Below are 27,924 nucleotides of genomic sequence, written 5' to 3'. Positions count from 1 at the left end.
CTAAGAGTATGAATCCTTGCAGTCACGAAAGCTTCAAATCTAGAAGCTCTCTCTTTCGCAGATGACCAGTAAGTTACATTGCATCAAAAGTTGCTTCGAGAAGGGGGGGTTGGGTTGCTACAGGTGACACGAGTTCATTAGATCATCATCGCTGCTGTCAGCCGGCTGAATTACTAATAAATAAGCAGACAACATTGGTATCTGTTTTTTATTTACCATTATATTAATCAACAATGGCCTTTATAACACAAGTAAAACTCCTTTGTCCTGCGTTGACCTCGATCGGGCATAAGTAAGGCTCGTCCTTAGAGACACGTTGCCGTCTTGTTTTCTTCCAGATGTATGTCGTTACGTCTATCCAACACGAGCACACAACCAGCGGGGGCCCCCCTCCCCGCCCCCCACTAGCCCCCCCCCACCTCCTCCCCACCGCGACCCCTCAAGATATTCACTTCACTTCTTGGGAATTACGTCACAAGGGCGGCGTCGGGCGAGAAATAGGCACAGAGAGAGAGAGCGAGAGCGAGACGGGGAGGGAGAGACGCAGAAAGTGAAAGTGGATGCGTGACCACCGTTTCCAACGGTGTCCGTGGGGTAATTACAAAAAAATAAATTCCGCGCAGATCTGCAGGAAACCTCAACGGGGGGGGGGGGGGGGGCACGTTCGCAATAAAATGCCCGAGGCGGCCCCTCGTTGGGTGGCAGTCGCGGTGCCGTGGACTCGAGCGCAGTGCGCAGAGCGAACTCCGCGTGGCGATCGCGGATCGACCGCTGGTCGCTGACCCCCCGGGACGCGGAGGCGAGCCGAGTACTCGGGTGGGTGACGGATGATCTCGCCGCATTGCCCGTGTCTCGCTGTGTGTCTGGTGAGTGGTGAATGTGTCTGGTGAGTGGTGAGTGGGGAGTGGTAGGTGTATCTCGCTGTATGTCTGGTGAGTGGTGAGTGTGTCTGGTGAGTGGTGAGTGGTACGTGTATCTCACTGTGTGTCTGGTGAGTGGTGAATGTGTCTGGTGAGTGGTGAGTGGTAGGTGTATCTCGCTGTGTGTCTGGTGAGTAGTGAATGTGTCTGGTGAGTGGTGAGTGGTAGGTGTATCTCGCTGTGTGTCTGGTGAGTGGTGAATGTGTCTGGTGAGTGGTGAGTGGTAGGTGTGTCTTGGGAGTGAGTGGTGAGTGGTGTCTTGGGAGTGGTGCGTGGTAGGTGTCTCTTGGGAGCGTCTGTGAATGTGTAAATGTTTTGGCTTGGCTCTCCAACACACCGGTGTGCTGTACTAGTAACGAATCGGCACGTTCTGTTTACGTGACGAACCTTACTTATTGGCTGTGTCGGGTGGTAGCGGGTTTAACGACACATTTATATTTACATGTTCTAACCCAAACAAAAGCTATATTGTGGATGACCTTGTTCGCGACAGCCCGACTACTACGTGTTAAACTGACGAGTGTCTGGTGAGAAGAGTGAGTAGTGTCGAGTGGTAAGCGTGCGAGGTGAGCGTGAGAAGGGAGTGTCGTGTGAGTGGTGGGCACTTGGTGAGCGGTGTTTGGTGAGCGGTTCACCCAGTGGTTGGAGCCGTTCGCCCAAAGTTGGCATAACGTTTACTGGACGTCTGGCGCCAGACGAAGAATCGTGAGCAGTGAGTGTCTCTTGTCAGGTGAGCAACGTGGTGTATTATTGCGATGACTGGTGTTAAACGAAGAGTAGTGATTGTCAGATAAAGGTTGGTGTCTGCTGAGCGGTGAGTGTGGTGAGTGGTGCACCTCTGGTGAACTTGAGTGGTGAGTGCTGAGTGGTGAGTGTGGTGAGTGTAGTGCACCTCTGGTGATCTTGAGTGGTGAGTGTGGTGAGTGTAGTGCACCTCTGGTGATCTTGAGTGGTGAGTGCTGAGTGGTGAGTGTGGTGAGTGTAGTACAGCTCTGGTGATCTTGAGTGGTGAGTGCTGAGTGGTGAGTGTAGTGCACCTCTGGTGATCTTGAGTGGTGAGTGCTGAGTGGTGAGTGTGGTGAGTGTAGTACAGCTCTGGTGATCTTGAGTGGTGAGTGCTGAGTGGTGAGTGTAGTGCACCTCTGGTGATCTTGAGTGGTGAGTGCTGAGTGGTGAGTGTAGTGCACCTCTGGTGATCTTGAGTGGTGAGTGCTGAGTGGTGAGTGTGGTGAGTGTAGTGCATCTCTGGTGATCTTGAGTGGTGAGTGCTGAGTGGTGAGTGTAGTGAGTAGTGCAGCTCTGGTGAACTTGAGTGGTGGGTGTGGTGAGTGGTGAGTGTGGTGAGTGGTGTCTGCTGAGTGGTGAGTGTGGTGAGTAGTGCACCTCTGGTGATCTTGAGTGGTGTGTGCTGAGCGGTGAAGCTCAGTTTCAGGCACCTGGTGAGTGTTTTTTAACAAGTGCTGAATGTGATCAGTCTGATTAGATGATTAGGTTTTAAAAGACAATCCGTCTGTATGACAGCCTGCCTTCGGGTGCGTTAATATTCGTGTGTAAAAAGGTGAGGGCGCAGCCCTGCAATTGCCTACTCACGCCACGTCTGGCGGATGGGCTTCCTCTCGAGGGAGCTCTAGAGCGCATTTGGACTGCTCCCACGTTGGCCAGAGGTGATGGAGCTGTCGGACCCTGCGTCCACGTCAGGCCGTACGAAAGAAGGAGAGGGCCACTGCCGACGGTGTACGCCACCAAATAATTGTGCGTTAGTCTGCATCTTTGCCGAGCCAAGTTGCATGCAAATTAAGTGGAGGAGGGAGGGGAATTCCAGGGAAAGTTGAGGTGGGTGGGGGGGTGTTGTTGGGAGTGAGGACGGGGTTGGGGCTATTTCGATTTATTTAAAGAAACACAACGGACGGCTCAGACACTCAAACCCACCCGATGGGGTTGAAGAGCCTTGAGCTGAGAGAAAATAGCAGGGAAGTGAAAGTCTGACCCCCCCCCGCCGCCCCCACGCCACTCACCACACCTTTCGTCTGCTGCTGATGTCCTATGCAGCGCTGCGCCAGGCTGCGCAGACGGGGAGCGGCTGGGGACAACCCCGGGTGAGATGCCAGAGGGAAGATCACTGCCTGCAGCCTGTACGCGGACTTCTGCCTATGTACAGGTGCGTGCGCGCGCGCGTGTGTGAGTCGACTCAGCATCAAATGAGTACCTGGTGCGGTGTGCAAACGTCGCCACGAGGGAGACAAAGGCGTGCGGGCGTGGTTGCTGCCCCCCCCCCCCCCACCTCCTGTGCCGTGCCGGCCTTCAGAGGTGATCGCTAACAGCACTTGGCCCAACAGTCTGTTAAGTCTACACGGGGGATCTTTGTCTTTGTTAGAGGGTGCCCGCGTGCGTTCTGATCATATGCCGCAGTGGAGGGGCAAGCGCGCTCCGCTACGAACGCGAGTTCGATCCCCGCTCACGACCAATAACAGTGGCCAAATGTTTCCACTTCCCCTAGTACCTGCTGCGGTGTGTAAACATCAGCACACGAACGCGTTGGGGCGTGGTGTTGGGCACCCACCCCTTCGTGTGCATGTGTCCGTACATGTCCGTACGCGTGTGTGCATGCATTTTGTATACGTGTGTGTGGGGGGGAGCGGTAGTGTAGCGGTTAGCGCACTGCGCTGCGAACATGGTGAGCCGAGTTCGATTCCCATTCACGGCCAACACCGGTGAAGATTCTCTAAAACCGGTCCTGGGCCTCCCCTAGGTCGACTCAGCAATTATACAGTAATGCAGAGAGCGATCTGCTGTGGTGTAACGGGAATGTCTCGAGTGCCTCGCCAGCGGGCCGTCTGACGTCACGCATTCCGCTCAAACCAAATCGATATGCAGGGACTCGTCTACTTACGAACAATCGACTTACGAACTTTCAGAGATGCGAACAAACCCGGTCCGTACGACCAGTCGCCCGTTCGGACCGAGAGTCGTAAGTTCAACCGCCGCGCAATAGACGGCGGTGGTGGCATCTACATCTGCAGAACGTGAAGAACCAGTGACATCTACGGCTACCGGAGATTATACGACTTGTAAAGACATTCCCCGTGTTTCGTGTACACGCCGTACACCGTGTTTGGAATCGACCGGAGTAGAGTTGGACTTATGAACAAATCGACTTACGAACAGACCTGTGAAATTTCGATTTAAAGCTTTCGTGACTGCAGGGATTCATCTTCTTGGTTCTTTCGGTAAAGTCACGTAGAAGGGAAACAATAAAATAATAAAAATAAAACATAATAACATGTTCAGACGCTGTCTTTCCGACAGACCTGTTCTTCACCTGAGGACGGCTGCTTGCGTTGTGGCCGAAACGTCGTGAGAATTATTTTATTATGTTTTATTTTTATTATTTTATTATTTCCCTCCTACGTGACTTTACCGAAAGAACCAAGAAGATGAAGACCTGTGGAACCTAACTCGTTCGTAAGTAGAGGAGTCCCTGTACATAAAATGCGGTGGATGTCTGCAACAAATCAGTCAGCTTCCAATTATAACGTTGCTCTGTCAAGAGTCAGATCGTTTGATTCACTTTTAGTGGTGTCGGAAAAGAACCCGGAAATTGACTACTGTAACAAAAAAAACAAAATGCGCGAATGTTCAATTAAGATGTGCTATATCGGCGTATGTACAGCAATTAGGGAGAATAACTTTACACGCGCAAAGTTATCAGAATCGGAATATGTATTGATACTGGAGGAATCCGATGAGCTCTAAGGCTCGTTTTCACAGATGTCCAGTCGGGGCGGGTGAGAACGTTACGACAACAAACAGCACAAGAACACGATAGTGGTGCAAAGTACATGAAAGGTAAACGACAGAGGTGGGACAAAGTCATTGTTATGCAAGTCCAAGTCGAGTCGCAAGTCATCAAATTCATGACTCGAGTCTGACTCGAGTCCAAGTCACATGACTCGAGTCCACATCTCATAGGTGGGACAAAGTCATTGTTATGCAAGTCCAAGTCGAGTCGCAAGTCATCAAATTCATGACTCGAGTCTGACTCGAGTCCAAGTCACATGACTCGAGTCCACACCTCTGGTAAACGACACACATAGATTTATACAAATACAACTACACCATTCCCATCCCACCAGGCAGAGCCCACAGAGCTATTAACTTCTGTTTCAGAAGTGACCTGGCCACAAATAACAGCCCGACAAAGCGGCCCATCATTTGGGTATTTTTCGCACGAAAATAATCGAAATCATCTCAATGCACGTTTCTAAATGTGGAGAGAAAAACACCGGAGGACCCGCTGAAAGAAAAAAATCGCCGCCGCCGTGATGATGCGTCGATCAACAGAATCAGCAATCTTTATTTAGACTGGAGGAGGAATCCGATGAACCGTGAAGCTCTCAGCCGTCCAGTCGCTTCACAGAGGTCCTCTCTCGCCAGTGCCCCAGCCGTCACAATTCGACTACTTCTCTACTCCACACACACGTCCCATGTTTGAGATGAAAGCCAAGTTGCACGTGCCGTACCGAACGCGAGTGTTGCTGCATGCCCTGCATCATGACTCGAGTACGGTCCACACCAATGGCGAAATACCTTTTTGGGCTTTCAAATGCGCATTTACGCACAACCTTAGTCAGTGCTGCCACTCGCTGAAAAAGGGTGTCTCGCAGTGACACTGTGCATGTATGTTGAACTTCTTTCGCACCATACGCTGCCAACCGTGCTGCTCGGAGCTGCGAGGCAAGGACAACACGTGACTCGGCGCACGCTCAAATCCCGAACAGCGTTTGGCAGTTTTAAATAACAGCCCTTTGGTGTCCGATCAGTGCGGCTCAGGCGCTTGCAGTGACGGGTCAAAGGAACTCGATTTGCGGGTCTGTTCGCAAGCGGTTCGGGCCCCTTTACGTGGCTGTGGGTTCGCATGAACTCAAGTCTCGGGTAGGGAGGGGGGGTCCGTGTGAAGTGAAGGCCGCCACCCCTTACACGACACGTGCCGCTGCCCTCCGCGTGATGTCCTCCTTGCCCCGTGCCGCGTGTTGTGGCGCCACTTGATTTAACAAAATACATCAATCATGAACAGCCCCTGCGTGAGCTTCACACGTGCTTGCTTGTCTGTTTGAAACTTGCGGGGTTTTTTTTCCGGGGCTGCGTTAGTCCTACTTCGGTAATTATGGGGTTATTTTCGTTAGTTTAACACGTAGTGGGATTGACGCGGGAGGATTGAAGCACTACCCAGCTGTGCTTATTGCTGCAGTTCCCTCTGCTGCCCACTCCACACCATCTCAAAGACCTCTCACGCAGCCTGTTCAGTGGTCGCTGCTCCGAGCAGCATTCCGGGATTTAAACCCCCGCTTGGATTCCGAGATTTCACGAGATCGACCGAGAGCGTTCCGGGTGATTTGGCTGTACAACTGCATTCATCTAAAATTGACCGTGAAGCAAGGCCGTAATTATAATATATATATTGGGGGTGTCCCCTCCAATATTCAAATATGCTTAAAATGCCCCCCCCCCAATATATTGCTATAACATAGATTTCTGTTTATATGATTGTGGTTATGGTTGTACTTTATTATCCCTAATCTCTGCCATGATACACATTGAAACAAGAAAAGGTAAAAACGAAAAAACTGAAATGTAATACAATACACTATTAGACATTATTGTAAAACATAAATAAAAGTCCATCCTATGTATTAGTGATTTTTTAAATATCTATTTTAGGCACGAAATGGCAGGAAATGAGTTTTCAAATTTAGATTTTTTTTCTGGGGGGGGGGACCCCCAGACCCCCTGGAAGATTTGGTCCCCCCCAATGTTGACTCCACGGCTACGGCCTTGCCGCGAAGGGTTAAGTGGTGACGTCCCTGTGGCGACGTGAACGACTTCATAGGCTCAGGTGGGGGGGGGGGGGGTACGGCAATGGGTGAGGTGGGGCCCCAATAAGTCATTTGACTCGCGCGGACGCACCCAGGCTATTGCATACCGCTGCTCCTCTTGCCCCATCACACCGCTAGGCTCACGGTCTCGAAGACTTGATGCTGTAGGGGCACTCGTGGAGTTTGTCACGGGCGCCACAACTCGTGGCTCTCGCTACCGTGGGCGGACCAAGGCACCTCCTGTCCCTACGCTCGCTACGACACTCTGACTCCCATTTATCTCCATCGGTATCTTCGTGAGCAGTTACATCCACACACATATCTGGCCTTGCTCAGCAAGCGTGATTTTAAAAAATATATATATCAAGAATTTGGTGCTGCTGCTGTTGCGTTGGCTGTGGTGGACACGCACAATTAATACAATGTGTGCTCCGTAGGTCCATTGCCCAAAACGTCATCTATTAGATAGTTTTTTTCGTCGAAAAAACTAAAACTCAGTAACAACAGCAGTTTCAATTCTATCCAAGTGTGACTAATCCATGCTGTGGATTAACCGTCATTAAATGGTTCGTCATTAATTATCCCAACAAAAAAAACCCAGTGCTGTGTTTTATGTAAATTCATGCTGATCTTAACTTAAAGCTTTCGTGACTGCAGGAATTCAAATTATTTGTGTCTTTCGGTAAAGTCACGTAGATAGGTTCAAAGAAAATAACAAAAAAAACTACGTTTCGATCGCAACACAACGCAAGCGGGCGTCATGCTGATCGTGCGTGGCAACCCAGAATCCAACACGAGCAGCGCCTGTGTTGGATTCCGGGTTCCACCTCTGATCGCTCCGCGCCGGATTGCGTGACACGCGCCGCGCGCATGTTGACAGCAACAACATCGACAATCGGGTAATACACGTGTACGTCTCCAGCTACTGCATCCGTCTCGCCACGTGAATAACAAAACGTTTTTTTCCCATACCCCTATCAGCCCACAGCGGTTGTCTGGGAGTAGCATGATACAAATCCTTAAGTTACGAGAACTAATGTAACCCATAATAGAGGGGTTTTTTTGGGTGAGATCGCGTAAATATATAAATGTATCGTTAAACCCGCCACCACCCGACACAGCCAACTAGTAAGGTTTGTCACGTAAGCAGAACGTGGCCAATTCGTCACTAGTACAGCACACCGGTTGTGTGTTGGAGAGTAAACCCACAACATTTACAATTTGACTTGGCCGTCACCTGATGACGCTAGTTGCAATTACTGGCGAAACGTCGTACTCAGTTTGTAAATGTTGTGCCTTGACTCTCCAACACACCGGTGTGTTGTTCTAGTAACAAATTGGCCACGTTCTGTTTACGTGACAAACCTTACTAGTTGGCTGTGTCGGGTGGTGGCGGGTTTAACGACACATTTATATATTTACGCGATCTCACCCAAAAAAACCCTCTATTATGGGTTACATTAGTTCTCGTAACTTACGGATTTGTATCATGCTACTCCCAGACAACCGCTGTGGGCTGATAGGGGTATGGGAAAAAAACTTTTGTTATTCACGTGGCGAGACGGATGCAGTAGCTGGAGACGTACACGTGTATTACCCGATTGTCGATGTTGTTGCTGTCAACATGCGCGCGGCGCGTGTCACGCAACCCGGCGCGGAGCGATCAGAGGTGGAACCCGGAATCCAACACAGGTGCTGCTCGTGTTGGATTCTGGGTTGCCACGCACAATCAGCATGACGCCCGCTTGTGTTGCGATTGAAACGTCGTAGTTTTTTTTTGTTATTTTCTTTGAACCTATCTACGTGACTTTACCGAAAGACCCAAAGAATTTGAATTCCTGCAGTCACGAAAGCTTTAAGTCAAGATCAGCATGAATTTCCATAAAACACAGCACTGGATTTTTTGTTGTTGGGATAATTAATGAGGAACCATTTAATGAATGGCTCGTTGTACAGTGTCCATTAATGACGGTTAGTCCACAGCATGGATTAGCCACACTTGGATAGAATTGAAACTGCTGTTGTTATTAAGTTTTAGTTTTTTCGACGAAAAAAACAATCTAATGGACGACGTTCTGGGCAATGGTCCTACGGAGCACACTTTTTTTTAATTGTGCTTGTCCACCATAGCTAACGCAGCGGCAGCAGCACCAAATTCTTGATATATATATATTTTTTTAAATCACGATTGCTGAGCAAGGCCAGATATGTGTGTGGGTGTAACTGGTCACGAAGATAGCGATGCGACTTTTCCATCACCGATGGAGATAAATGTGAGTCAGAGTGGCGTAGCGAGCGTAGGGACAGGAGGTGCCTTGGTCCGCCCACGGTAGCGAGAGCCACGAGTTGGGGCGCCCGTGACAAACTCCACGAGTGCCCCTACAGCGTCAAGTCTTCGAGACCGTGAGCGTAGCGGTGTGATGGGGCAAGAGGAGCGGCGGTATGCAATAGCCTGGGTGCGTCCGCGCGAGTCAAATGACTTACGTACCCCCCTCCCTCCAAGCCTATGAAGTCGTTCACGTCGCCACAGGAGCGTCACCACTTAACCCTTCGCGGCATGGAGTCAACATTGGGGGGGACCAAATCTTCCAGGGGGTCTGGGGGTCCCTCCCCCCGAAAAAAAATTCTAAATTTGTAAACTCATTTCCTGCCATTTCGTGCCTAAAATATATGTAAAAAAAATTCACTAACACATTGGATGGACTTTTATTTACGTTTTACAATAATGTATAATAGTGTATTGTATTACATTGCTCTGTTTTTCTTTTTTACCTTTTCTTCATTGTATGTTATGGCAGAGATTAGGGATAAATAAAGTACAACCATAACCACAATCATATAAACAAAAATCTATTTTATATCAATATATTGGGGGGGGGGGCATTTTGAGCATATTGGGGGGGACACCCCCAATATATATCATAATTACGGCCTTGCTTCACGGTCAATTTTAGATGAATGCAGTTGTACAGCCTGCAACCAAATCACCCGGAACGCTCTCGGTCGATCTCGTGAGATCTCGGAATCCAAGCGGGGGTTTAAATCCCGGAATGCTGCTCGGAGCAGCGACCACTGAACAGGCTGCGTGAGAGGTCTTTGAGATGGTGTGGATTGGGCAGCAGAGGGAACTGCAGCAATAAGCACAGCTGGGTAGTGCCTCTATCCTCCCGCGTCAATCCAATCCGCCTTCACAAACCCAGTATTGCCCAAAATGAAGTAGTGTACAGGGTCTCCTCTACTTACGAACACTCGACTTACGAACGTCCAGAGATACGAACAAACCCGTCCGTAGGTTCAGTAGCATGTTTGGACCGAGAGTCGTAAGTTCGTCCGCCAGACGAATAGATGGCGGTGGTGGCATCCACATCTGCAGAACGTGAAGAATCAGCGGCATCTACATCTGCAGAACGTGAAGAACCAGCGGCATCTACATCTGCAGAACGTGAAGAACCAGTGGCATCTACATCTGCAGAACGTGAAGAATCAGCGGCATCAACATCTGCAGAACGTGAAGACCCAGTAACATCTACATCTGCAGAACGTGAAGAACCAGCGGCATCTAAATCTACAGGAGATTATACAAGTTTTTACAGCCAATTCCCCTGTTAAGTGCACGTACCGTAAAAACATGTTTTGAATCGACAGGAGTAAAGTTGGACTTACGAACAAATTCACTTACGATCATACCTCCGGAATATCACTCGTTCGTAAGCAGAGGAGTCCCCTGTATGGTCAAACATAACCCTCACGACTCGCGTGACGTGACGAGGCCCTCGTCCGCACTTCCGATTAGCACGGTCTGCTACGTACGGTGCGAAAGAAGTTCAACCTACAGTACGTACATCAAAAATTGGATTTAAAAAAAAACGATGCTGTACTGGCCGTCACGCGCGTGCGTGGTTGCGCAATGGTGAGTTGTAAATTCAGCCGGTTTTACTCAACCAGATACACACTTGGCATGCTGCCCAGGGAAGGCTGTGCACGTCGCAGTACTGTACACACGTGTGTACCAACTCTCTAAAGACGCCGCCAGAGTGCAGCGGGTCATGAGCGCAACTGGAATCGCAATCCAAAAGTCGAGGCTGCGTATTGTGCGAAGAAAGTTCATCATAGCACACGTGCACGTTCCATCTCCGTGCGCGGCCTTAAATTCACCCCTTCCCCCGCCTCCCAACCTTGCTCTGCTCATCCAGCGATATAAATAAATGGGGTAGAGCACAGTCGAAAGGCAGGAAGGCACACGATTTGTGCATCCGTATACGGTGCTTGGCAAGAAACGCCTGCAATATAAATCATTTCACAAGCAGCCCAAACATGGCACGGCTGAATAGGCACACGCTATGGAAGCATTATAGTCTTCTTTAAGTAGAACTATTTCCCTGTTATCGCCTGAACGTCTTATCCTGATTTTCTCAAACTTTTGCGACACAATTTTTATACGGACAAAAAATAAGGACTGAGAAGCTTCGGTGGTAGAAGGGGCAGCCCTGCAATTTCTCGCTCGCGCCTCGAATATAGACGGGCCATCCCGATGGGGTGTTTTGGCCTACTCTTCCTCACTGGGCAGCTATTCTTGGGAAGAGGTGGGGGCTTTCCCAGACTTTATCCCCACCGCACGCGTCCAGCCGGTCCACCCCATTCCTGTACAGGGGCTCCTCTACTTACAAGAGGTCTGTTCGTAAGTCGAATTGTTCGTAAGTCCAACTTTACTCCTGTCAATTCCAAACACGTTGTACGGCACGAATACTGAACACGGGGAATGGCTCTAGGAGTTGTATAATCTCATGTAGACGTAGGTGCCACTGGTCATTCGTGTTCTGCAGATGGAGATGCCACCGCCCCCATCTCTTGCGCGGCGGTTGCAATTACGACTCTGGGTCCGAACACGCAACTGGACATACGGACAGGTTTGTTCGTGTCTCTGAAAATTTCGTGAGTCGAATATTGCCAAGTAGAGGAGTCCCTGTACACCGAGGCAGTGTCTATACAGCGTTATGTACACATGTATACACTGTGTGTGTATATATACCTGACCAGCGTGCAAAGAGTAGACCAACATCACACTTTGCGTATCGTCACAGGTTAAGTTAATGTGAAACCGATGGGTGTTACATGGATGGACAAATGAAATGGCACACACACACAACTCAAACAAAACAGAATAAGGGATGAAAACAAATGTGCACGTACATCTTTGGGAGCAAGTTACAAATGATACCAACAAAGTGCAATGATCACCACGACTACATTAAGAGCAACCCAATACTCTAAGCGCATTTTTCTAAGTTTGGAGGGAATAAAAAACGGAGCACCCCGAAGAAAAATCCACGCAACCACGGGGAGAGAGACGTGCCAACTCCAAAAATATATACAGCAGGCGTCAGGTCGGGATCGAACCCACGGACCTCCTGCATAGCAGGCGAGGGAGTTAACATCTCGCCACCACGTCGCCAAAACTACCCAAATCTCCGCTCCCTCTCAGCGGCACGACGCTGTTGATGAGCAACTTTTTTCTGCAGATTTTGCTTGGGGGCGAGGGGGGGGGGCCGGGGGGCGGGGGGGGAGGTGGGGGGAGTAGAAGGCTGGGAGGGGGGGTGGCCTTTATGTGCCTCTCACCAGCGTGAGAGGTGACCTGTCGACCCGTCTCTCGCCACCACGGCGCCCTTCAAATCATGGCGGCACGTCACGTGGTTGTGCCTCGTGGGTTTCTGTGTTTGCAGGTGATGCTCTGGGCCGTCGCCATCATCTGCGCCGCTCTGTGGAGCAGCGCGGCCGCGTGCGGCAATCTGAACATCAGCAGGCCCGCGGCCTACCTGAGCGCAATGGTAACTTGATTCGCAATCGACGGCACAAAAAACGAAATGCGTCGTGAAACCCTCCTCCGAACCCGACACGTGGAGATTGATTCATACCGCCGTCACCACGTGCGGATCTAGAAGTTCTTCAGCAGCACCGGTGTGTTGGAGAGTAATGTCGCGACGTTTGAATGGGTGCAACCTTCCGACTGTTCGTTGCAACCGGCATCATCAGGCAGCTGCCTTGAAGTGTGAAAAAGTTTCTCTACTCTTGGGCCTTAAATAGGAGGGGGGGGAGTGTCATCATCAACGTGCGTCCAGCAGCGAGGAATGTCAGGAAGTGATACTTGGAGGTTAATGGATTCACAATAAGTTCAGTTACTTTTAGCTTACAATAAATATTGTTATCTGTGGTACTGTGATATACATTTATATATGCTAACGTGATGAAACTGGTTAGTCGTAGTTGTACTAGATGGTTGTTAGATTATACAAATGTATGTTAAAGATGTGAATATAAGGTCAACATTTACGTGGTGTTACTGGTTAGGTATATCATCTTGGTTCTTTCGGTAAAGTCACGTAGAAGGGAAATAATAAAATAATTAAAAATAAAACATAATAAAATACAATTCTCACGACGTTTCGGCCACAACGTGAGCAGCCGTCCTCAGGTGAAGAACAGGCTGTCGGAAAGACACCATTTGAATGGTTAGGTATAGTTGACTAGTGATATTAAATGGTGAGTAATGTTGCAATACTGCTGTCTTAGTTACAGTAAATACCACTGCCGATGGCGACGCGTTGCAAAGATAGCGTTTACTCACCAGCGCAATGCAACTGTTTTGTTGAAGAATCCTGAGCTTCGTAGGTTCCAAATTACCTAAATAAATAAATAAAAAGCGCCAACTTAAAACGCGCCGCCGCGCAATATTCGCTCACTGTTCAAGAGAAGTCGAGCGTAGGCGTCAGGATATTTATTTACACTGCAGGAGAAATCCGATGAGCTGTGAAGCTCTTTTTGCACAGATGTCCGGTAGGGGCATTGCGTCAGAACGGAACAACAGCAAACAATGCAGAAACACGATAGGTGTGCAAAACATACGTCTTAGAGAGGACAGGAGCCACAGACAAGCGGGAGCAGATGGTGAATACTGCCCCAGAGCTCTGCGGTCCTCTTTGTATGAAGGTTTTTACTGGTAGGAACCTCCTGGTTACACCAGCCCACAGGGGATTATTGTGTCCGTCGTGCAGGGATGGGCTGGGTGGGGAGGGAGGGGCTGGGTGGGGAGGGGAGGGTGGGGAGGGGCTGGGTGGGGAGGGTGGGGAGGGGCTGGGTGGGGAGGGTGGGGCTGGGTGGGGGGTGGGAGGGGTGGGGCTGGGTGGGGAGGGGCTGGTCACCCCGTGGTGCCCTTATAAAACTCAACGTTTAACCTACTCACGCCGGCTTGTGCCCGCCCTCACAGTCGGGCATATTTGCGGAATACACCACGCCGCCGTTGACCCTGGCCATTGACCGAGCAACCCAACGTTCCTACCAGCTCCCTCCGCAGGATTGTGTTCAGCCAATTAATGATTGTTTACATGTGAGGAAAGTGGAGCACTCGGGGAAAACCCACTCGTGCCAGTGGGGGCAACACATTATCCCATACAGATGCAACTTTCCCCTGATGGCCACGGGAAGGGAGTTTTACAATTATTAAACTAAAACTATATATATATTTCGAGGTAAGACCCACTGAGCTATTAATAGTTATATTTCTCAGAAGCAACCTGGCTATCACAAATGATAGCTCAACGAAGTGGCTTATCGTGTGGACATTCATCGCAGCAGCCAAATACCCTAAACAGCACGACGTGTGTGCGACTCACCAACCCTCGCGCCTCCGCAGTGCTGGATTACAGGCATGGGCCACCACCGACCCGGGCGAAAGTCAACATCAAGTCTTCTTCTTTCGCGTGGGCTGATGTAGATGCAGAGAAAGAACTACGATTTCACAAACAGAGGGTCAAGCCCAGATCGCCGCGCCAGGAGCAGTAGCGGGAGTGGTCTCGCCGTGATGTCTCCTTCGAAGAAAAACAAGTGATGATTAATTAATTGGCATTGAGCTTGAAAAGACGTGGCCTTGGATAGTCTCTGTGCAAGGGGAGACTTTGCCCACACCCTGCCTGACGGAGAGCATCACGTGGGACACTCCTTTCAACTGTTTTTTTTACGGGAGAATTTTGAAAATAAATCCTACCGCTTTATACAAATGTGTACGTGTAAAAAATAAAAAACCCTAAATATTTGACGGCATCCTTTCGTTTGAAATTGGACTGCGGTGAAGGGGTTAGCAAACACACAAACAAAAATCCCGTCAGGTTAAAATCAATTGGGTTGGCATGGCATTGCAAGGCACTGCTTCGAGTTTGGGGCAGTTTGACTCGTCTGGTAACGATTCGAAACAGTTGCCTTGGAGAATGTCCGTTGCTAAATACATCACTGATTATACACTTTTCAAGACACTTTTATTGACCGTGTAGATTTTTTGCGAGTTGTTTGCCCTTCCGCAACGCTGTCAGTCATTGCCCAAATAATGTGGTTATCTGTTGCGGTTGTATTAAGGAGACGGGGCTGGGGGTCGTTATCTATCGCGGTTAGGGCAGTGGCGTGGGTCGAAAATGCATTTCAGAGGTGACCTCTAACCTCTGCATATGTCACCTAGGGCACTAATAAACGTAATCATCATCATCAGCCATGATCAATCAACTGCTGGTTGAAAGGCCTCCCCAAGTCACGACCATCTCGATCCTAGCTGTACGTATGTTGAACTTCTTTCACACCGTACAACAAACAGAATACAACAACAAGCGGTTCAGTTTTTGTGTTCTTCCTCCTCTCTAAAACTAAAATCCAAGCAACCACGGAGAGAGAGAGACACGCAAACTCCAAATATACAGCAGCAGGCGTCAAGGGTACGGGATCGAACCCACGACCTCCTGTATACCGGGCGAGGTAGATAACATCTCGCCACGATCGCCTGGCTCCGGACTCGTTAGTGGCAGGCAGTGGCAACTGGGTTTATCTGCACGCTCCACCTTGGCGTTTTGCAGTCTCCGATAACGCCTGCGGGTTAATTCTAAACCAAAGGCAACACGCGGCAATGCGCCTGTGCTGGGCTCCTGCCGGGATACACTTTCCCCGCAAAACTGCACGGATTGCACGAGAAAACCACCGATCCAAGCACCCGCCGTTGCTTGCCACATTCGCAATGAAATTCGCCCGCATCATGTGTCACCCGAGATGGTAAAATGCAAAAAAAAAACACCAGGGCAGAGTTTGCAACCTCCCATGACTGAAGCCCACGAGCAACAAACATTTAGGTCAGACTGCTTGGGTCTGTACGGTCAGCGTGGTTGAGATCAGAAGGGGAGGCAGGGCCGGATTACAATTTTGTAGGCCCCGGGACTACAGGTGTAATGCGGGCGTAAACGACCTCCCGGAAGTGACGTGGGCTACGTGAGCGACAGCAGCCTGGGGCTGCAGAGCAGAGAGTATATAGGGGAGTGCCGTGAGGGAAAAGAGATCGAACCCAAATAGAGGACACAGGACAGAGAGAAGCGTCCGAGTCTTTTATTACACATGTACTGTGAGGCCACCAGTAATATTTTCAAAAGGAAAACAAAGTTAAAGAAAATTTTAATTACATTTTTTGACAAGGCTAACAACAAATAAAATTCAGCATTCACAAACGAAATCACTTTTCACTTCATCTCTGGAGGCCCTCCAGCTGAGGGTAGGGCGACGATCCGATCGCCTACCGCGGTGGTTCTCAATCTGTGGGTCGGCGGGAGTGCGGGGGCGGCAGGCTGCGGCATGGATACTGTGCAGGAGGAGTTGTGAATGTGCGCGGTGATTGTCGGTGTCACGTTGCGCCGATAAAAACACACGAATGCACAACAACATTAAGGAAATTTTTTTTGCGATAACGCGTTGCGAGTGGTGCACGAGCACAAACAACAACAACAACAAGCTCGAGACAATGAGAATATATTTACGTAATATGAAGGGCCATTGTTTAGTAACGTTGCTTATTCGACACATCGTGGGGAGGCGGCATTCATCCGAAATTCGGTAGACAAATAGCCGTGAATTAATGAAAATGTTGCTTTCACTTGCCTCGTGCTTCAAACGAAAGTGGCCTCTTCCAAGCCATCAATGACACCGTGCGTGCATCCTTGTGGCTGCTGTTCGAAAAGGCAGACTTCCCCCAGGACTACTGCATCGAGTCAGCGGGCCACCTCTCCCCAGGGGACAGCACGCTGGTGAGAGAGAGGCGCACGATGGACACCCCATCCCAGCCCTCCACTCCCCCCTCCCCTCCCTCCCCTCCCTCCCCTTCGTCCCTCCTTTTTTTAACGATCAGACGAGAAAGATGCTCGGTCTTTCGGCACTTTACTTCGTTCATCATGTCGGTTTTTTTTGTATTTTTGTTGTTTTCTTATGTGCTCCCTTTTTAATCAAAGATATAACGCGGGTTTCCCGTGTAACATTAGTCCCATTGTGTGTTACTGTGTTCATAGACACCAACAAGAAAAAAATCACCCTCAAAAACCCATCACCAGATCCCCTGCTACTGCGCTACCAGCACCATAGCGGCGAAGGCACCTGCCTGACCTCCCTCCCCTCCCTCCCCTCCCTCCCCTCCCTCCCTCCCTCGCCGCCCTTAGCAAAAGCTACGGACACAAGTTTCTCATTACCAGTGCAGTGCTGCTGAGAGGGAGTGGAGGGTCGGGCAGTTCAGTTGGCGCGGTGGTGGAGAGATGTTCACTCGGAAAAAAAGTTCGTGGGTTCGATCCCAGATCCAGACCCTGACGTCTCTATATTTGGAGTTTGCGTGTGTTTCTCTCAGGCCTCCAAAAACCTTTTCGCAGCCCTGCTCATTGGATGATAATCTAAAAAGAACTGAGTTTGCATTGGTAATCAGAGGGCTGAGTTTGCATTGCCGAGTTGATAATCTATGGTTTTAAGCCAAGCAGCTGTCTGTGATTAAGCTGGGTTCTCAAGTTTAGTGAGTTGATGGCCTTAGCCTGGACACCAATTACTATAAATAAAACAATCACATTAAATTATGTTGTGATTAGCGCAGCGGTTAGCGCGCCGCGCTACAAACCCAGTGACGATTATCTGAACCAGTCCTGGGCCTCACATAGGTCGATTCAGCCTCAAATGAGCACCTGGTGCGGTGTAGAAACATCACCACGGGGGAGACAGGCACAGGTGGCGTGGTGCTGGCCAACCCACCCACTCACGTGCCAGCCGACACGAGCTGCTTGCTAACAGCACTTGCTCCAACAGTCTGTATAAAGCTACACGGGGGGAGATCTTTGTCTTCGGCATAACTGAGGATGTGCGCTGTACCTGCGTGTGTGTCCCCCCCCGGCCGGCCACGTGTGCAGGACGCCCGCTGCATCCTGCACGTGTGGTTCTCCATCATGGGTGACACGCTGAGCGAGCTGCTGCGTAAACTGGACCAGGGCGGCCGCCTGTACAGGGACGTGGAGAACCTCTTCAACTACGCGAACTCTATACAGATCGATTGCGTGAGCGTGGACGTGAGCAACACACGCCACCCCCCCCCCCCCGGCTCTGTGTCGTTTGTTTGGCAACGCGTTGGCGAGATGTTAACTCCCTCGCCCGGCATGCAGGAGGTCTGACGTCTGTATATTTGGAGCGTGCGTGCGTCTCTCCCCGTGGTCGTGTGGTTTTTTTTTCTCTGCGTCCTCCTCTGGTTTTCCCCCCTGCTGTAATGATAAGCCACTTCGTTGAGCTATCATTTGTGGGCAGTTGCTGCTCATCTACGAGTCGTACAGCCAGTCACTCGGTACTGCCTGGTGCTTCTCACTTCACTTCTCACCCCCCCCCCCCGCCTGCTCCGACTGCGCAGGAGAATACGTGCTCGCTCAGCGCGCTGGTGCACAAGGAGGCGATCACGCCCAGCTACTTCCGCGCGCTGATGCTCAAGTCCTTCCAGGCGGTTCGGTTCATGAACGGGCAACCCGGCGCGGTGCCAGCCACGGTGCTCGCCCGCTGGCTGCCCACCGAGTCGGCCGCCCAGCTCGGCAAGGCTTGCGTCTGCTCTGAGGTGTGCCGGCCCGCGGCCGAGACGACGTCACCGCCGGTCTCGTCCCAGACGAACGCCGCCCGCGCCGCAGGTGTGCGACCCCCCGAACGTGGCGCGCGCCTCTTCCCCACAATCCTGACCCACCTGGGCCACGTCTCTCGCCATGGTGCTGGCATGTGGCCGACAGCTGTCACCTTGAACCCACCTTGTCCCCCCCCCCCACTTCTCGTCCCATCCCATAACCATCACCAACTTCATCCCCCCCGTCCCCGCTTTCCCCGACTTAATCGCGTGGCACGTCGCGCCGGACACAATCCATCTCGCCAAACAACAACAACAACAACCGCCGCCATTCACCACTAAGTGGCGGTGATGACACCACGACGCTTGTGCCATGCTAGGTGCTCTTTGAGGCCACGTGAAGTGTCGAAGGCCTGCTGACAGAAGGCCACGGAACGGTCCCAGGTGCCGTGGGTTGACTGCCTGAAATTATTGGCAGACGCACCACCTGTGCCCCCTACTGTGTCAACTTGCTGCGTTCTAGCTGCCCGGCACTCTGCTTATTGTTGTGAGCGTCGCTCCTCTGCCCTCCGTCCGTTGTTGCTGGAGGGTGACCGCCTCCACAGAGGCCGATCTTTACTACGCTCATACAGATTATCGGCAAGTCTAATCAACTCCACATCCTTCGAAACCGCATCAGACCATCTTTTCTCCAGCCCATGCCATGCCCATAATAACGCTTTTTCCTGGGTTAGATCACGTAAATTTCAATGCGTCTTAAAACCCGCCAACACCCGACACTGCCAAGAAGCGTGGTTTGTCACGTAAACAAAACGTGGCAATTAGTTACTACTTCAGTGTGTTGGAGAGTAAACCCACGACGTTTACAATTCGAGTCCCCTGATGTTTACGTACTCAAAATTGCCATGCCCGTTGGAGCGAGCCCCCCTCTATCTGACCGAACAGAAGCTACTTGGCCATGTCACCCTCCCTCCCCCAATCCGTCCACCTGCCCGTAACGCCCCTACCCACCCCCGCCCACTAAGGGAAGGTTGGAGAGACGGAGGTGGCCTCGGAGCGACTGTGGGGACTGCTCGTGGTGCCGCTGGGCGCGCTGTGCGTGACGCTCGCCGCCCTGTTGTGGAGGCGGCTCGGGCGTCCAGCCCCACGCCTGCCCCCCGCCACCACAGGCCGCACGGCCCCCCCCAAACCGGGTCCCCCCCAAAGTAAGCAACACACGCGACGGCCGCGCTGCGTCATCGCACGTAAAATGTTACTTTTTTATTTTTATTTTACCAGGTAAGGCCTCACTGAGCCTTACAGAGCTCTTTTTCAGAAGCGACCTGGCGGTCACAAATGACGGCGCAACGAAAGTGACTTGTCACCGTGTGGGAATGTACAGTAGCCAAAAACTCTGCACGCACGTTGATTCGAAATGTTGGAGTGGAAAAACCGGAGGACCCGGAGAAAAATGACCACGCGACCACGGGCAGAGTGAACACGCAAGCTCCGAAAGAGCGGGCGTCGGGGTCGGGATTGGGATCGAATACACGACCTCCTGCACACCAGGCGAGGGAGTTAACATCTCGCCAAATGCGATGCCTCACGTCAAGGAAATAAAATTACATTGCCTGAAACGTCGCCTATAGTATATATTTATTTTCCCCATTCAAGACCACGTAGTGTTATTATTGAGTTTCATTATTATTATTTCTACCTTGTGCACCACTTCCGACGCACCAGCATCACGAAATAACGTTGTGTTGATATCGACTGTTCATACAAGTAAAGTTAGGCTTGAGAAGGCCAGATCGCTGGGACGATGGCCAGTGGTGAAGACTAACAACGGAGTGGCAGCCAATGGAAGGAAGCCCACCTAAAAAGGAGTGCGTTCGACGCAGAGATGGAACGATGAAATCAGCTCACGTGCGGGAACCAAACTTGGATTTTTGACTTCGCAAGATCGTGAGACAAATTTGGCAAGAACTTGGGAAGGCCTTCATCCAGCAGTGGATAGATCATAGCTGTTGTTGGTGATGGATGATTATGACATATTCTACAGGCAGTTAGTTTGTCCAGCATTTGCTCGCTTAAATGTGTTGCCCTGCCACCCGATTGTAAATTTGTGGACTTTAAGCTGGAATAACCATGGTTACTACCAACATTACCTTCACTCATTGACTTCTCTACCTCACCCACTTACCAGACCATGGGTCATAACAACACATTCACACACTCACCATACTGCAGGTCTCAACACACAGACCAACTCACCACACCGCAGGTCACAACAACACATTCACACACTCACCACGCCATATGTCACAACAACACACGCACCCACCCACTCAATTCACCACACCGCAGGTCACAACAACACACTCACCCACTCACCACACTATAGGTCACAACAACACTCACCCACTCACCACACTGCAGGTCACAACAACACTCACCCACTCAGCACACTGCAGGTCACAACAACACTCACCCACTCACCGCACCGCAGGTCACAACAACACACTCACCCACTCACCACACTATAGGTCACAGCAACACTCACCCACTCATCACACTGCAGGTAACAACAACACACTCACCCACTCATCACACTGCAGGTCACAACAACTCACTCACCCACTCATCACACTGCAGGTCACAACAACACACTCACCCACTCACCACACTGCAGGTCACAACAACACACTCACCCACTCATCACACTGCAGGTCACAACAACACACTCACCCACTCACCACACTGCAGGTCACAACAACACTCACCCACTCATCACACTGCAGGTAACAACAACACTCACCCACTCATCACACTGCAGGTCACAACAACACACTCACCCACTCACCACACTGCAGGTCACAACAACACTCACCCACTCATCACACTGCAGGTAACAACAACACTCACCCACTCATCACACTGCAGGTAACAACAATACACCCACCCACTCACCACACTGCAGGTCACAACAACACTCACCCACTCACCGCACCGCAGGTCACAACAACACTCACCCACTCAGCACACTGCACGTCACAACAACACTCACCCACTCACCACACTGCAGGTCACAACAACACTCACCCACTCACCACACTATAGGTCACAACAACACTCACCCACTCACCGCACCGCAGGTCACAACAACACTCACCCACTCACCGCACCGCAGGTCACAACACACTCACCCACTCACCACACCACAGGTGACAACAACACACCCACTCACCACTCCTCTTTCTGCATCTTCCCTTGGATTCCTCGCAGCAGCCAGAAATGCTCTTCATCTTTCGATTTAAAGCTTTCGTGACTGCAAGGATTCATCTTCTTGGTTCTTTCGGTAAAGTCACGTAGAATGGAAATAATAAAATAAAACATAAAATAATTCTCACGACGTTTCGGCCACAACGCAAGCAGCCGTCCTCAGGTGAAGAACAGGTCTGTCGGGAAGACAGACGATTGGGAGCTGAGCAGATCCACGCTCGAATGGGTGGCCACCGTGCACAGACATGCCGTGAGAGGCCGCGGAGGGCAGTGCAGAATCATGCAATGCTTGTCGGCACGATGTACACTTCGCATGCCCCCATATCTATGCCCCTCCCCCCCACATCTTCACGACCCGCGCAGCACAGAAACGGTCAGGCGGCACCCATAGTGGGCACGGTGCGTCGAGGGTTCTCATCCGGCAGCGGACTGATACAATTGCACGACATCATGCTCCTCGTTCTATTTAAGGCAGTCCCCGGGTTACGGAAGGGTTAGGTTCCCGAGAATGATCCGTAACCCGAATTTTCCGTATGTCGGACACTGAACAATTTTTTTCCAAAATCGAAATCAATTCCATTTACCTTAATCATCGTGAAGCTCGAGGTTCCCGAGAATGATCCGTAAGGCTTTTTCGGTAAAGTCACGTAGGTAAAAAAATATAAAATTAATATAATTAATAATAGAAATAAAACAATAAATCACATAAATCACAATAATAAATCAGTGATTTATTATTTTATTTCTATTATTACTTCTATTATTTTTATTTTTTACCTACGTGACTTCACCGAAAAAACCTAAGAGTATGAATCCTTGCAGCCACGAAAGCTTCAAATCTAGAATCCGTAAGACTGCCCGCCTCACGCCTCCTCGCTCCACGGTATTCATCCGCAAACCTCACCGCGGCTGCACTACTTGCGCTTGCGTAACTAACGCAACACATTTCCGCGTATTGATTTTTTTGAAAAAAATTAATGGGAACATTTCCGTAAGGTCGGATTACCTTAAGTCAGGTGTTCCACAACCCAGGGAACTGTCTGTACATGCATATCTATGACATCTACCTGTCCTAGTGTGAGATTAAAAATGCAGAAAACTTTAGAGCTCAGATTCTTGTGCTGCTTTGTACAAGCTGCTGGATTTGGTTTCAAGCAGGGAAATAGTTTTAATTTTTATTTCAATGTTTCTAGACCCCTAATTAAGCCTCATGGTCTTGAGGCCTCCAGTGCTGTGGAGGCGTGTGGGTTGGTGTGTTTTTTTTGCGACAAATGTTGCATTTTCCCATGGGCGATGATGAGGTGCCAATACTCTTGAGTCGCCAGGAGAGGGCGGTTCACACTCCGTCTCGCGTGAGCTGGAGAGAGATCGTGGCTTCGGGGGCGTCCATAAATGACGTCACGCACCTAGGGGGGGGGGAGTCAGACATCTGTGACGATGTGTGACGAGGGGGGGGTTTGAGAAATGTGACGTCGCATCAAAATGCGCAACTTTAAATAAATATCGACAACACCTTCTACTTATTTAAATAGACTTTTTAATACATGTTTTCTCCTGCAGCATCAGAGTGCAGCGCCACATTAAATACGCACTACAATGAGAATAGTTTAAAGCGATTTGAAGCATGCTTTATTTTTTAGGGGGGGGGGGGGGCAGAGCTGTGTGACGTCATATTTGAGGGGGGGTCTGACTTTTTGTGACGCCATGTGACGAGGGGGGGGGGGGGTCAAAAATCGTTCAAAATCGCGTGACGTCATTTATGGACGGCCCCTTATCTCCGGGTGCTCCGGTTTCCTCCGACGCGCGTGTAAACCACTCGTCGTGAAATCAGTTGAAGACATTACCTACTCGAATCACCCAGAAATGTCTGTCCGTCCCGTGACGTCACTCCACATGAGACCCCTCCCCCGCGTGACGTCACTCCACATGAGACCCCCCCCACCGAGTGACATCACTCCACATGAGGCCCACCACCCCCTCATTAATATTCATGAGTTGGTGGATTTTTACACGAACGCACAAGAAGGTCGCGCACTCCACATGCCGCACCCCTCCCCTCATTAATAATCATGAGCGGGTGACGTCACTCCACATGCCGCACCCCTCCCCAATAACCAATAGCGGGTGACGTCACTCAACATGGGGCAACCCCCCCCCTCATTAATAATCATGAGCTGAACAATATTTCTATTGAATATTTCAGATTTACTAATATACACCCGTCCTTGGACGGGCTATTGTTAAAATTAAAACCCTTGATGACGGGGGGGGGGGAGGGACCCTCCTGAAAAAGACTCCTTGGACACGGCTGTGGCTTTCCTGGGTAGCTCCGAATCCGTGTGTTTATTTCCTTACTTGCTTCATGAACTGCTCACAAACGGTGTGACGTGAGATGCCTTCGCCGGGGTTGATTCGATGGGACCACTCATCCGATCCATCTGCCAATGAATGCCTCAATGCTGACACGTGCTCAGATGGCGATGGGTTTACAGCCCTTTACCAAAGTGGTGCTCACCACTGCCCTGTGAATCCAGAGACGTCAAAATAAATTTTCAATCATGGCCAACAATCATGGCCAACAATCATGGCCAACACCAGCGGCGAGTGATATATGAAACGGGTTTGGGTTGCCAGCCGCTCCCCCCCCACATTCCACCGCCCTCTTCACCAACCCATACTGAGCAGCGTGGTGAAGTATGGTCAAACGACCTCCATGACTAACACGCAAGGCTGCCACCTTGTCCTGGTTCTCACAGGATCGTCCAGGACAGGCAGCTGTCCTGGGAAATCTATCAGTCTTCCTGGGACATAAAAATGCTCCGGTTTTTGTCGGAAGCGTAACAATAATAATAATGATCGCAATGCCCCACTCAAGACAATGCATTCAGCTGACGTTCTCCCAACGTCCGGTATTGTGAGATAGTTTTACTCGCACCATTGACATGTCCAGATTGTTGTTGTGCTTTAGAGGTGGCAACCTAACTGGCTTACAGAAGTCGATTGAGGCGTTTTATCCAGTAGTGGATTGTCAAAGCCCTGCAAACGATTAGCAAATATTATAAATGTTTGTAAACCTAGCATTTGGATCAATCGTATCACGTTCACTAGTTCTGTTAAAGTTGTTCTGCACACTTACGGCATAGTCGCTATTCTCATGAATTGTCTATGCCGGCCACTTTATGATGATTTTATCACCAATGGCGATATTAGCAAATAGCCTAATAGTACTCCAATTGTAAATGTTGTGGGTTTACTCTCCAACGCACCGGTGGGCTGTACTCGTCACGAGTTGGCACGTTTTGTTTACGTGACAACCCTCACTAATTGGCTGTGTCGGACGATGGTGGCGGGTTGAACGACACATTTAAATTTACGCGATCTAACCCCCCCCCGCCCCTCCCCTCCCCAAAAAAAACTTTATTACGAATATCAAAAATTTGCATTTTCAATTCCATTCGTCGTGCCCGATTTTGTAACACACTCAACAGAAAAGAAACCCCCTATATATATCAGCACCCTTCGTTTGGTCTCGTCCCCAGCGCCTGCCGTTGCTCCAAACGCGCCTCGCGAGAGCATCTGACGGCCCTGCGGTTCGAGGGGCCGAGCCGCACGGCCCCGTCGGCGCAGCGGCGACCCCAGGCGACGAGCAAGCGGCGAGCAGCAGCAGCAGCGGCGGCAGCGGCCGAGACGACACGTGAACGGGCGGCGAGCGCGCAGCGTTGCCTCCTCGACGTCGCGAAATACATCTTCGGCCGCTCTGCACGGCCTCCTCCTCCCCCGCCACCGCCGCCGCTCGCCGTAGTCTAGAGCCGAGGTGGGCAGCCCCCCCACCCCCCCCCCCGGTGGCAGCAGCCGTCCGCTGTGGTGCGGCACGATGGAAACGCGGTGCCGGGCCCCGACAATTGCGCAGAAGTCTGCCTGTAGGGAAGGGGTTTGGTGGGTGTAGGGGGGAGGTGGGGGGGAGATAGGGGGGAAGGTGGGGGGATAGGGGGGAAAGGTGGGGGGATAGGGGGGAAGGTGGTGGGGGGGGTAGAGGGGGAGGTGGGGTGGGGTAGGGGGGGAAGGTGGGGGGGGGGGTCGCGCACGATGTCAGGGGTTTGGTTTGATGCGTTTTCCCCATTTAAGTGATCCGTCCAAATGTACAAATTGACAACAAGCAGTTGGCGGAGGTGGGCTGCGTGTGGATGAGCCACACGCCCCCGGGTGACGAGAACCTCGCTGGGGCGAGAACGCGTCGTGCGGAAACGCGTTCGGCGACAGCTTGCCGGACCGCCTTTCCCCCGCGTGGAACGGAGGTGAGGACTTTGGGCCGCGTCGTCGTCTGCTTCGATCGTCATTTCCTAAAAGTGTTGCGGCTGCTCGCTCACTTCGCTCGCGGCCAACTGGGCGACGAGCGAATAACCCCATCACGATAGTTCAGGCCGTGTGAGCGCAGACAATTGTGCTGTTTGGAGAGATGGTCCATCCGCAAACCGGAGTATCCACCGATGGATGTAATCGAGAGTTGGCCGTGGGTAATGAAGAATAAAAAATGACAAATACAACTGCAGCAGTCAGTCACCAGCGTATTAAAAACGAATTCAACATTTCTTTTTTTACCAGGTCTATGGGCCATTTAACTATTTATCTCTTTTCCAGAAGAGATCTGGCATCACCAACGAGAGCTCAAAGCGAGCTGTGCACTGTCACAACCGCAGCATAGCCCAGGAGAAGAGAGTACATATATATGTAAACGTATCAATAAATATATTTGCACAACGAGACTTCACACTCAGTGGGGCTCTCCTGAGCATACAAAGGGACGTGATTTATCCAGATTTTAAGTTTCCGTGACTGCAGGCATCCATACTCTTTGGTTTTTTCGGTAAAGTCACGTAGGTAGAAAATTTAATAAATTAAATCACGACGTTTCGGGCGCAACACGAGCGTCCGTCATCAGGTGGGACAACCACAGCAAGAAACAATTGCTGAAGTGGGCCCACTTTTGCTGAAGTGACTTTACCGAAAGAATCAACGGGACGTGACTTATATTCCCCTTCATTCTACCGGAACTTGTTGATGCTTTATTAATTAAAAAAAACCAATCAATAACGTGCCAATGAGCAACACTGCATATCTCCGCAGCTAGTTTGCATGGAAGTTGTGTTTAACAGCGATATTAATAATACTAAAATGTGAGATATTTGGCATTTGCACCTTTCCTAGAGCGCATGGCGATGCTTCACCGACGGATATAAACAACTCAACACATTCGTCACAAAGGCTGCCTTGAAAGACAAAAAATATATAAAAAAAGCATAAAGTGTTATTGATTTAAAAAAAATCTATTCGGGACCACAGTGTTAATGACAAACGTGTTTAGTTTTTTATTAATTAAGCTTGTGCGCCAATACCGACGCAGCAGCAGCGTCGGCAAATAATTAGTTTAATTTTGACAGATATGATCTCCCGGTCAATTTGTCGCTATATGTGTAACCAATTTGCGTCATTAGTCACATCTCTACGGTCATTGATTTCTGGCCACGGTTAACATGGGCGATGTGTGATAATGCGTGAATGCTCCCCTCGCTAAACCCACACTGAACGGCGCGGCGAAGTTTGTTCATAATACCGTGGCGTGGGGATGCCTTCACCCAGCAGTGGATTGATAACATGAGAACCTCTCCCGCATACGCCGGCACATCACTGGACCTGCTCGGTTCGAATGACGTTCGGGGGGAGGGGTAGGCGACCTTTGCCGTTCACTGCAAAGCGGTGGGTGGGAGGGGGGGGCTTCCGATGCGAACCACGAACCGCGCGCAGCAACAAATCGGCAGCGTCCGTCCTCCACGCGACCACGCGGCCAACACCCCCGAGCGGCGGACGTGAGTGGTGCGGCCGTGAAACCCAGAGGGCCGCGAGAGAAAATACGCGGAGGTCGGCGAGAGCGCTGTAACCGCGTGAGCCC

The 27,924-nt window shown here is 50.6% G+C and overlaps 1 protein-coding gene across 7 annotated transcripts; it reads left to right on the top strand.

Annotated features, from left to right (window-relative positions):
- Positions 1–468: 468 nt before the first annotated feature.
- LOC144718701 (uncharacterized) lies at positions 469–25,930 on the top strand. Of its 7 annotated transcripts, none has more exons than XM_078594164.1 (9): positions 469–816; positions 2,970–3,078; positions 11,617–11,700; positions 12,514–12,618; positions 16,831–16,896; positions 18,031–18,174; positions 18,519–18,786; positions 19,747–19,921; positions 25,517–25,930. In XM_078594164.1, exons 2-9 carry the CDS (start codon positions 3,022–3,024, stop codon positions 25,782–25,784), a joined length of 1,167 nt encoding a protein of 388 aa, XP_078450290.1. In that variant the 5' UTR covers positions 469–816; positions 2,970–3,021; the 3' UTR covers positions 25,785–25,930. The 7 variants fall into 7 exon arrangements, with proteins under 7 accessions (XP_078450290.1, XP_078450288.1, XP_078450289.1 ...); XM_078594162.1 differs by having other exon boundaries at positions 471–816; positions 18,031–18,186; XM_078594163.1 differs by having other exon boundaries at positions 471–866; positions 18,031–18,186.
- The last annotated feature ends 1,994 nt before the right edge of the window (positions 25,931–27,924 follow it).

This window comes from Lampetra planeri, chromosome 5, assembly GCF_965212315.1.
Source record: "Lampetra planeri chromosome 5, kcLamPlan1.2.h2, whole genome shotgun sequence".
Lineage (NCBI taxonomy): Eukaryota > Metazoa > Chordata > Hyperoartia > Petromyzontiformes > Petromyzontidae > Lampetra > Lampetra planeri.
This window is presented reverse-complemented; position numbering and strand designations above follow the sequence as displayed.